This window comes from Eimeria acervulina, genomic scaffold (genome assembly GCF_000499425.1).
Source record: "Eimeria acervulina Houghton genomic scaffold, Eah_scaff1023, whole genome shotgun sequence".
In the NCBI taxonomy this organism is placed as follows: domain Eukaryota; phylum Apicomplexa; class Conoidasida; order Eucoccidiorida; family Eimeriidae; genus Eimeria; species Eimeria acervulina.
Window position 1 is genome coordinate 1,386 of NW_013549472.1, and position 11,221 is coordinate 12,606.

The following is an 11,221-nucleotide window of genomic DNA, read 5'->3' on the forward strand; positions in this document are numbered from 1 at the left end:
GCTATACATTATAATACAAACATAAAACTCCACAAAAATAACATTCATATTTTCTGAAAAAATACGGTAGCTACACAATATAATTCATAATAGATACTATTAGTACATAAATATAACATTATAAAACATTATATAAAATAAAACAATATATATAATATATATATTAATATTATATTTATATATTGTATATAATTAATTACCATATGTTTAACAATACGTGACAACGTAATTCATAATAAATATTATAACAACTGCATAAACATAATATTATAAAACATTATATGAAATGAAATAACACAATATAATTCATAATAGATACTATTAGTACATAAATATAACATTATAAAACATTATATAAAATAAAACAATATATATAATATATATATTAATATTATATTTATATATTGTATATAATTAATTACCATATGTTTAACAATACGTGACAACGTAATTCATAATAAATATTATAACAACTGCATAAACATAATATTATAAAACATTATATGAAATGAAATAGTATATATATATAAATATTTACATATTTATGTATTGTATATAATTACCATGTGCTTAACAATAGGCGGCAGCTGATGATGGTCACCGAGCAGCACAACGCGTTTAAGGCGAGTGTTTTTATCTGCTGCTTTCTGCAGCAACATTGGAATGAACGTCTCCACTTCAAGAATTTGAGCAGCTTCTTCAATTATTAAAGAGTCAAACGTAAAATTCAGCTCCACCAATCGGTCCCGAGTTATCGCTGCATGCGTGCAAGTCATCGCTATCATACGCGCATGCGTCCTGCAGCAGCAGCAGCAGCAGCAGCAACAGCAGCAACAGCAGCAGCAGCCGCACACACAGATGTTCCATGAGTTGAATATTACCAACAAAAAGTGAATAGAAACAGCATGTATAATAGTAGCGTTGACAGCAGCAGCAAAGATAGCAGTAGCATAAATAACAGCAGCAAAAGCAGCACCAGCAGCAGCAGAGATAGCAGCAGCATCAACAGCCGCAGCATCAACAGCACCAGCAACACCAGCAGCAATAGCAACACCAGCAGCACCAGCAACAGCAGCAGCATGAGTGTTTTACGTAAGAAGGAAGTCTGCTCTGTCTCCAGCAGTCCTGAGGAGTTCAAATGAACGATAGTCGTGCAGCTGCTGCTGCATCTGTTCCATATAACGGAAGCAGCTCTCCGCAACTGCTGCATCTGCTGCTGCTTCCCCTGGGAAGAGAGGTTGCGGCGCATCACTAAAGAAAGAAGTAAAGGGGAATAACAACTCTTCAAAGCTACGCCCGTACTCGTAGTGAGCTGTCTGTACACACCAGCAGCAGCCGCAGCAGCAACAGCAGCAACAAGTAAGGAACAAACGCAGCAGCGCAATATGCAGCAGCAGAAACAACCGCAGAAAAGGTAAATAACCAGAAGCAGCACGAACAGCAGCAGCAACGCCAGATGCATCAGGGCTAGCCCCTAACTGGCAGCAGCAGCAGCAGCAGGCAGCAGCAGCAGCAAGCTCAAGTGATACAACAGCAGCAACTGAAGGAGTGGGAAGCGTAGAGCAGCAAAATGCACAGAGCGAGAAGAATAGAGACAAACAAATACAGAGAAAGACAAAGACAGCAGAAATGAACAAAATATGAAGACACAAACCCTCACCACTGCATCAACAGCAAAAAGACCCTCAGGCACAGCAGACTCCTTATCGCTATCCTGCTGCTGCTGCTGCTCTTCCTCCTCCTCCTCCTCCTCCTCCTCCTGCTGCTCCTCTTGTTCCTGCTGCTGCTCTTGCTGCCTGCGCTTCTTTTGGCGGTTACCAGCAGGGGCTGAAGTCGGACGCTTCCCTCCTTGTTCACGCTGCTGCTGCTGTTGCTGCTGCTGCTGCTGTTGTTGTTGGTCCTGCTGCTGCTGCTGTTGGTCCTGCTGCTGGTTGTCTGGGTTTGGCTTTTTGAGGCTGATTGGGAGCATGATGAAGATTCTGCTGCCTTTTTCTTGTTCATAGCGTTCTACTGCTGCTTCAATCTTTTTCCGTATCTCTTGCTGCTGCTGCTGCTGCTGTTGCTGCTGCTGCTGCAGCCGTTTGATGTTATCGAGTACTGCTGTATATCTTTCTTTCCTAAACTGAATATGATATCGGAAGAACTGCAGCGCTGCTTCGCAGCTGGAGCTGACGTCTCCTACAGACACCGAAACCGGAGGAGTTGCATTTTTGCTGCCAGCAGCAGCAGCAGCTGTTGCTGCAGCAGCAGCAGCAGCAAGCTCCTCCTCAATGCATGCAGCGAGTTTCGCAACCTGCTGCAGCAAATGCTTTCTTCTTTCAAGCACTTTATTAACTCTACCATGCTTAGAGAAGGAGAAGTCCTCCAGATCATCACAGCCTTCTAAAGGTAGCAGCAAATCATCCCCCATTTGCTGCTGCTGCTGCTGCTGCTGCTGCCAGAGGGCTTGCTGCTGCTGCTGTAGATCTGCAGATCCCCTTCCAAGTCTAAGCAGTCTGGTCTCATCTACATCAAGTGCTGCTACCTTGCGGAAGAGATCGTTAAGAGCAGCATTAGAGTGAGAGACAAGAACAATCCTTTCATTAGGAGATGCATGATAAAGCAAACTAGCTAATTGTGCTGCAGTATCTGTCTTCCCGCTACCTGGGGGCCCCAATATTAATGTTAGTCCTGGCTGTAGACCCGATATCAATGCACGCACTTGGGCGGGTGTAAATCTGAATAAACAAACCAACAAACATATAAATAAATATAAATATAAATAAATAAATACAGTAATTAATTTACTAGGAATAAATGAACGAATAATTAATAAATAAATATTCAATACAAAGAAATACAGAGAAAAACAAGTAAATGCACACTAGGTAAATTCATAAATACGCATGCAAATAAAGAAAGGGAGATATGCAAACAAATTAAATAAATAAATAAATAAATATATAAATATATATATATGTATACAGAAATAAATATGCACTGAAATGAAGGGGGAACATAAATAATAATAAATATGTATATCCGCAAAGAGAGACATAAAGACAGAGAAAGACAACGAAATGCTGCAAAGCAAATGCACAGCTATTCTTAACCTTGTGCTGCTTGTTCTACTGGCAATATAGTGGTGCTGCTGTTGTTGGACATCTGCTGCTGCTACTGCTGCTGCTGCTCATTTGCTGCTGCTGCTGGGGAGAAATAATGTGAAGCACGTTCTGCGTGGAAGCAACTCAGCAGCAGCAGCAGCAGCAGCAGGATCAGCAGCAACAGCAGGAGCAAGGAGTGTTGTTGTTGATATAGATGCCTTACCTGATTTTGTTTCTTTTGCGTTCGCATTCTTTATAAGGGCCATAGCTAGCTAAAGTATATTTCGAGACTGATATATGAGCGCGACTTCCATCCAATGGATCGATCCCAGCAGCAGCAGCAGCAGCGGGATCAGCAGCAGCAGCAGGATCTGCAGCAGCTGCTGCTGCTTGATGCTTGCTGTCAGGCAATACGAATTTAAGCTTATAATAAGGTGGTTTTGTTAGGGTTTGCATCTCTTCTTCAGAAGGAAGCTGCAGACTGGCTGCAAAAGGAAATGCTTCTTTGATATGTTGTAGATCTATAAATGTATCTCTTAGATCTAGAACAGGTAGACGGGTACGCATTCGGGTGTATAGGCAGCTCGATGGGTCTCCATACCCTAAAAAGATATCTTGAAGCCACGGAGGGATAATCAATTCTTCTTCATTGTTCATGAGACAGCGAATTGTCTGCAAGACCCCTTTAAAGTTATTTTGGCGAGCGCTACGACGCAGCAACATGTTCATTTGAGCATGAAGGGAAGACACACCACCTTCTTTTAATTCTTGCAAATCTCGAGTGTATGCGCAGCTATCTAATAACACGCGAAGTGTACGCGATGTACCAACGGGTCGGTGAGCTGAGAGAAAAAAAACAAACATAAAAAAGAAAGAATTAATAATAAATAATAACTCTAAAAATTAATTAACAAATAATAAATTCACTAAATTAACGTATGCAAAATATTCAAATAAGAAAACCGAAGAAATACAACAAATAAGAAACAAAATAAAGACGATGAATTGCTGCTGCTGTTGCTGCTCCTGCTGCTGCTACGATTGCAGTCCCTGCTGCTGCTGCAATTACTGCTGCTGATGCTTCTCTCCCACAGAATCTCCCACTCCTGCTCCATGCGTTGCAGCAGCAGCAGCAGCAGCAGCAGCAGCATATGGAAGCTTACGTTTGAGGGGGTTTGGCTCTGAAATGCATACACCTTCTTGATCGAGTAGCTCCACAACTTCTGCGCCTCTTACTGCAATTACACCGAAGCCCTGTCTAACAACAGCAGCAGGAAGACCCTCCGGGTGCTGCTGCAGCGCATGCAGCGGAGGAGAGACAGCTAAACAAAAAACTATATCGTGCTTCCCTAAGCTGTCCCACTCATGCCGCACTTGCTGCTGACAACCCCCAATATCATACACCAGCTCCGCGTACACCGCAGCAGGAAAATGCTCTCCAACCTGTAAACATAAATAAATAAATAAATAAATATTTATATTTGTTATATGCATGCAGTAGAAATAAGAAAAATAAACTTAATTAGCAGCTTAGCATCGTTCGAAGCAACAGCAGCAAAAGCCTCAACAGCAACGAGCAGCAGCAGCAGCAAAATACCGGCAACAGCAGAACCAGAAACAGCAGCAGCAACAGCAGCAACAGCAGAATAAGCAACAGCAGCACCAACTCGAGCAACAGCAGAACGAGCAGCAGCAGCAGCAGCAGTACCAACGCCAGCAACAGCAGAACGAGCAGCAGCAGCAGCAGCAGCATCAGTATTACCCTAGGGGGTTCGACAGAGACAACAGTAAACCGCTCGAGTTTGAGCGCCATTCTGCAGGAACCCTCAAAGACAGTTTCACCCCCGAGATAGTCTGCTGCTTCCGGCTGCTGCTGCAGCAGGTCCTGCTGCCCTGCTGCTGCTGCTGATGGGTAAGCAGCAGCAACAGCGTTTTCTGCTAGCTTCCTCCGAGGCCTCAAGCGCCACAGAGCATCTTCTATCTCTTCTTTTATCTCGTATATCGACTCCAGCCTGTAGATACGCCCCACAGCAGCAGCAGCAGCAGCAGCAGCAGCAAACGCTCTAGCCCTATCTATATACGTCCCCTTTGCATGCAAATCCAATTGCACAAAGAGAGAGACAAAAATATCCTGCTGCTGCTACACGATGCTGCCGCTGCTGCTGCTGCTGCGCCTGCAGCCAGCGCGGCAGCAGCATGCAGAACAGCGGCTACAGCAGCAGCTGCTGCAGCGCCAGCAGCTAATGCAGCAACAGCAGCACAAGCGAGTACAGCGGCAGAAGCAGCGAGTACAGCAGCAAGAGCAGCAGCCACTGCAGCAACCGCAGGGAGTACAGCAGCAGCAGCAGCAGCAGCCACTGCAGCAGCAGCAGCAGTTCGTTTACCTGAAGAGGCGGAAGTTTCGCAGCAAGTAGTCGTGGAGTGTTAAGAATTGGAGGTTGAGTTTGGGGAGAGCGAGGGATTGCTGCTGCAGCTGGTGCTGCTGCTGCTGCTGCGGCGGCAGCAAAACTTCATTCCACAGCTCCAGCTCGTCAGGATAGATAGGCTGGCTGTTGATTTGCTGCAGCTGATCTGCTTCCCGCTGCAGCGCCCTCACCAACACTGCAACAAGGTGCTGCTTTACCCACTGTTTGCTGCGTTTGCTGCTGCAAGCTGCTGCTGCTGCGAGTTGGCGCGCACCAGCTGCTGCTGCTGTTGCTGCTGCTGCTGCTGCTTCAGCTGCCGGTTCAGCTACACCAGGAAGCAGCAAAGGATCTAGCAGCTGCAGGTGTATGCACAGGTCGAGGAGCGTTAGCAGCTCTTGCTGCTGCAGCAGCTGCTGCAGTCGCCTCCAATCATCGATAGAAGAGATTGGTTGCAGCGCAGCATCAGCAAGAGCAGCATTTGCTGCAGGTGTTCCTCCTGCTGCTGCTGCTGCTGCTGCTGCTGCACCACCCCCCAGCTCAAAGCAGCGACGTTGGAAGGCTTCTACTTTGTCGTAGTGTCGGGCTGTACAGGCAGCTGCTGCAAGGGGGCGCCCTGTAAAAGTAGAGACAAAGAGCAAAATAATAAAGAACTATAAAACATTAAACCTTAAAACAAACAACAAACAAACAACAAACCCCCAAAGAAAACAAAGAAAAACAAACGCCGTCCCACCAACAGCAAATACACCGCAAGAAAAACAATTCGAGAAACAAACAAAACACAAAAAGAAATATAAACAAATAATATATAAACTGCTAATCACAAACACAAACCAACGCCACACTAATGCCCCTGCAGCAGCTGCAGCAGCAGCAGCAACAGCAGCAGCAGCAGCAACAGCAGCAGCAGCAGCAGGGAGCGAACCGGTGTCATCATCGATTTCAAATCGTTCGTAGAAGAAGAGTTGCTGCAGCAGCTGCCGCAAGACTCCTGCTTCTGCTGCTGCTGCTGCTGCGCTTCGTTCAGCGCGTACAGCGAGCTGCTGCTGCTGCAGCAGCGGCAGCAAACAGCGTCGAGTAGGCAGCTGCGCCAGCAAATCTACAAACAACTCCAGCATCCTCTCAAGCAGCAGCACAAGAGACAGCGGGACATCCTCTCTTCCGTAGGACCCGCACTCGTCTTCTGAATCGCACACAAACGCATGCAAATACTACCTGCTGTTGCTGCTGTTGTTGCTGTTGCTGCTGCTGTTGCTGCTGTTGTTGTTGCTGTTGTTGTTGCTGCTGATGCTATAGTGCTGGGCAATCCTCGTATGATGCCCAATGCCGACTAGGGCGAACCTTAATAGGGATCTTGTTGTTGCTGCTGCTGTTGCTGTTGCTGCTGCTGCTGCTGTTGCTGTTGCTGCTGTTTACCTGCGAGGAAGACGAATTTTCTCATCAGTACGAACATGAAATCTCTATCCAGCATGAGTTGCTGCAGCTGCTCCCGCTGCTCCGGCTGCTGCTGCTGCGGCTGCTGTGCAGCAGCAACTTGCTGCAGCGGTAGGAGACGCTTTTCCGCTCGTTTCCACAGCAGCGCAGCAGCAGCGCTGCGCTGCAGCAGCTGCTGCTGCGCAGACTTTGGCAGTCTGGCGAAGCAGCAGGGGCCGCAGACAGCAAGACAAAGCCTACGCAGCAAATTATTTTCTAGCCCTTGAAAAGCGCGTATAAAGAAAGTCAGCAGCAGCTGCTGCTCCTCTGCTGACAGCACAATTATGCAATCACCCAATGGAGGCTGCTCTCGCGTGTCGCTAGTGTACACCAGCTTCCCGCTGCTGCTGCTGCTGCTGGTGCCGTTGCTGCTGCTGTTGTTGTTGTTGCTGCTGCTGTTGTTGTTGGGCGCATCAACAGCCGCGCTGTTCTCGTTTCCCTTGTTGCCTTCCTGCTGCTGCTGCTGCTGCTGCTGCTGCTTCTTGCCTGGGAGTTGAGAGGTTGTGAGCAGCATGGCGAGCCTGTAGAAGAGGGTTTTGACCTTAGCATCTAGAAACTCTGCAGGCAAGTCATCAGCATCTTCCTGCTGCTGCTGCTGCTGCTGCTGCTGCTGCTGCTCCGTGGGGGCTCTTGGGGCCTCCAGCTGCAGCAGAGCGCGCAGCTGGCGTGGCTGCCGCTGCAGCGGCTGCAGCATCTCCCCACCCCTCGCCCCTGAACTGACGAGCAACGCGCATATACTTAGCAGGTGAGCAGGCTGTGTTGTTCCTGCTGCTGCTGCTGCTGTTGCTGCCTTTGCTGCTCCTGGCCCTGACTTGGGAGCTGCATCTGCAGCAGCAGCATCAGCAGCAGCAGCAGCAGGTCTGCTGCTGAAGGACGGCCATAGGAGGGCCTCTAAGTAATGGGTGTGTTCTAAGGCTTGTAAGGCGCCCCCAGAGAATCCACCTCTTCGCAGCTGTCTGTACACATCAGCAATTAGTGCTGCTGTCTTGCTGCTGCTGCTGCTGCTGCTGGAGCTGCCTCCGGCGCCTCTCGCCTCTTCGCGCGCCTCCCAGGATTGCTTTGCTGCTGCTGCTGCATCTGCTGCAGCAGCAGCAGCAGCAGCACGCTTCTCCGCTGCCGCGAGGACCTGCTGCTGGCGGTGCAGCTCCTTTTGCTGCTGCTGGCTTTGCTGCTGTTTTTTAATTGCTTCAAGGGTTTTCCTTGCTTCTTGCGCTTTACCTGTTGCTGCTGCTGCTGCTCTTTTCTTTTCTGCTGCAGCAGCAACAAAGTAGGGCCCCACATCCGCATGCACAATCTGCTGCTGCTCCTGCTGCAGCAACCAACTTCGTCTCGCTAATTTAACAAGGTGGTGGTTCTGCAGCTCAGAGTATGTCAGTGAGGCTGCAGCAGCAGCAGCAGCAGCAGCTTTGCGGCTGCCTTCCCGTTGGGGGGGAACTCCATTTTGCTGCTGCTGGCTGCTGCTGCTGCTGCTGCTGCTGCTGCTGCTGTAGGGGGGCGGAGGGGGAGGAATAGCTGTCATGGTTGACTGCACAGGGCTGCACTGCAGCAAAGAAGAGAAGAGGAGCCCCCAGCAGCTCGACAGGGTGTAGCTTGCTGTTTATTGCTTCATTTATAATGCAGTATTATAACCTCTAATTAGAAGCAAACAGCAGCAAAAAGACAGCAACAAAGGCATACAGAGCAGAGAGAGGGACAGAGCAGGAGAGCAGCAACACTCGGCCCAATGATGAATAGGAAGAAGGTGAAGAAAAAGAAAAACAAATCAAAGAAAAAAACATATAAACATCATCTACAGCTAAACAACAGCAGCAACAACAAACCCATCCCAACATAAATAAGGCTCCTTTCGGGGCTGAGGCAAACGCATGCAACAGCAGCAGCAGCAGCAGCAGCAACAGCAGCAGCAGCAGCAACAGTAGACCGGTGGAACGTGTATGGGCTATGATAATACTCTGCTGCAGTTATGAATTAAAAAGTTTGATTACGTTCTATCTGAGGTGTATGTACACCTTACTGTTTATTTACACTGCATTTAATAAACAGAGAAGAAAGAAGAAATAATTATAAATGCTGCAGCAGGCGAAGGGGCCCCAGCAGCCAGCCCTAAGCAGCTTTTCACTGCATTAATATTCTTCTTTTAATTAGAAATGATTTATTTAATTATAAAAAACGAACAAACAGTTTTATTTTCAGGTGTATAGGCGGCACCTACAACAACTCTCTCAGTATGCAGCAGTGTTCCGGTGTATATACACCTCAATGATAAACAAAAACAAGAAATGCGAGTATAATATATCCTCACGAAACCTCCACTAACTCTATCAATCTTCCTGAAACCCAACAATTCCCGGCTCAGGGTTTAGGGTTTAGGGTTTAGGGTTTAGGGTTTAGGAGATGGAAGGTCCTTTGAGGCTGCGGCTGGAGGTTCTGGGTATTTGGGGTGTATCTGCAGCTCAGCCTTTATATGTGAAGTTTCTATGGCGGGGGGAGAAGCAGAAAACTCCCCCTTTGCGGCCTTTCCCTCATCCGCTGCAGCAGCAGCAGCAGCAGCAGCAGCAGCAGCAGCAGCAGCAAGCGGAGTTCTTGCTGCCTTTTGATGAAGCAACTGATGGCAGCCGTCTTTTGCTGCGGGTTTGGCGTTGTGGTTTGCTGAAAAAAAAAGAAATAACACAAAAAGAAATATGCATACCTACCTCCGAGCATCAGGTATTTCTTTGTTTATACACCTCTCTGCTTTTAATTTACTTTTTAATTATATTCCATTTCTTCTCCTATTTAGGGTGTCTATATGCATATACATTGTATATATATATTATTTGTATGCACATCTATATATTATTTATACATGCTTATATGTATGCATGCAAATTATCTATATATGTATATATATCTATATATATATCTATATATATATCTATATATATATATATATATATATATACATATATAAATGCATATATATTTATATAATGTACAGAGAAGGAGAGAGAGAGTTTTAAGTTGGTTTGCTTTTTTTGTTTTTGCATCAAACTGCATTCAGAATTTGTTGAACATGTATTCTAAGCTAATGCCAACAATTCAACTGCTGCATTTGCTGCTGCTGCTGCTGCTGCTGCTGCTTTAACTGCTGCTGCTGCTGCTTTAACTGCTGCTGCTTTAGCTGCTGCTGCTGTTGCAGCAGCAGCTGCTGCTTTAGCTGCTGCTGCATTTGCATGCAAGTGCGATGAAGGGTGAAAGCTTTGTTTTTTCTTGTATTTGTTGTTTGTTTATTTCGTCAGGGCCCTCAGCAAATAACTATTCCCTTACCAACCCTCGGTGCTGCTGCTACGCTGCTGCTGCGGCTGCAGCTGCGACGCTTTGATGCTGCAGCACACAGGCAGCAGCAGGAGCAGCTGCTGCAGCAGCAGCAGCACATTCAGTTTCTGCGGCTGGAGCAGCAGAGACATGAGCAGCAGCTAGCCTTACAAGATATGCAGCAGCAACATGGGGGAAGCCCCTACATGGTGCAGCAGCTGCAGCAGCAACAGATGCTGCAGCAGCAGCAGCAGTACTACCCTCAGCAACAGCAGCACGGGGCATATCCTCCACCTCCTTTGGCGCAGCAGCAGCAGCCATATTACATGCAGCAGCAGCAGCACCCGTACTACCCGCAGCAGCAGCAGCAGGCGCATTATTCGCAGCAGCAACAACCTCAATACATGCAGCAGCAACCCCCCTATATGCCGCCGCCGCAGCAGCAGCAGCAGCTTCCGCCGCAGCAGCAGCAGCCGCAGCAGCAGCAGCGCGGCTCAGACCAGCCGCTACCACAGCTGCTGTTGCACGAGACGCACTACGACAACGGCCATCAGCAGCAAGGCTCCAGCAGCAGCAGCAGCAGCAGCAACAGGAATGCTGCTTCGCATGCATCGGACATTGAGTATATTCAATCAGTTATCCCCAGCGCCTCAGCAGAGCAAATAAAAGAGTGAGTGAAAGAAGAAGAAGATAAATAAATAAACAAATAAACAATTAATAAACAATTAATAAACAAATTAAAGAAGAGTGCAGCAGCAAAGAAACAAACAAAAACACAAAATAAACGAAGAGGGACGGCTGCTAGCAACAGAGGGAAGTGCAAACAAAAAAATATATAATAAAACAAAACAAACGCATTGTATCTTGCTGCTGCTTTTGCTGCTGCTGCTTTTGCTGCTGCTGTTTTTCTGGTGCTGCTGCTGCTTGTGGTTCTGCTGCTGTTGTTCTGCTGCTGCTATTGCTTGG

At 47.2% G+C, this 11,221-nt stretch overlaps 2 protein-coding genes across 2 annotated transcripts; one reads left to right on the top strand and one right to left on the bottom strand.

Moving 5' to 3' along the window:
• Nucleotides 1-242: 242 nt before the first annotated feature.
• On the bottom strand, nt 243-8,480 carry EAH_00054080 (hypothetical protein, conserved; the record flags this gene model as incomplete). The annotated part of the gene is made up of 11 exons (XM_013393971.1): nt 243-251; nt 564-798; nt 1,093-1,316; nt 1,661-2,717; nt 3,307-3,925; nt 4,247-4,526; nt 4,846-5,095; nt 5,468-6,101; nt 6,414-6,671; nt 6,905-7,119; nt 7,237-8,480. 11 exons carry the CDS (start codon nt 8,478-8,480, stop codon nt 243-245), a joined length of 5,025 nt encoding a protein of 1,674 aa, XP_013249425.1.
• Nucleotides 8,481-8,684: 204 nt separating this feature from the next.
• Nucleotides 8,685-10,929, top strand: EAH_00054090 (metacaspase 1 precursor, putative; the record flags this gene model as incomplete). Its single annotated transcript, XM_013393972.1, has 3 exons — nt 8,685-8,702; nt 9,353-9,592; nt 10,240-10,929. The coding sequence occupies 3 exons, from the start codon at nt 8,685-8,687 to the stop codon at nt 10,927-10,929; spliced, it is 948 nt and encodes a 315-aa protein (XP_013249426.1).
• Between the last annotated feature and the right edge of the window lie 292 nt (nt 10,930-11,221).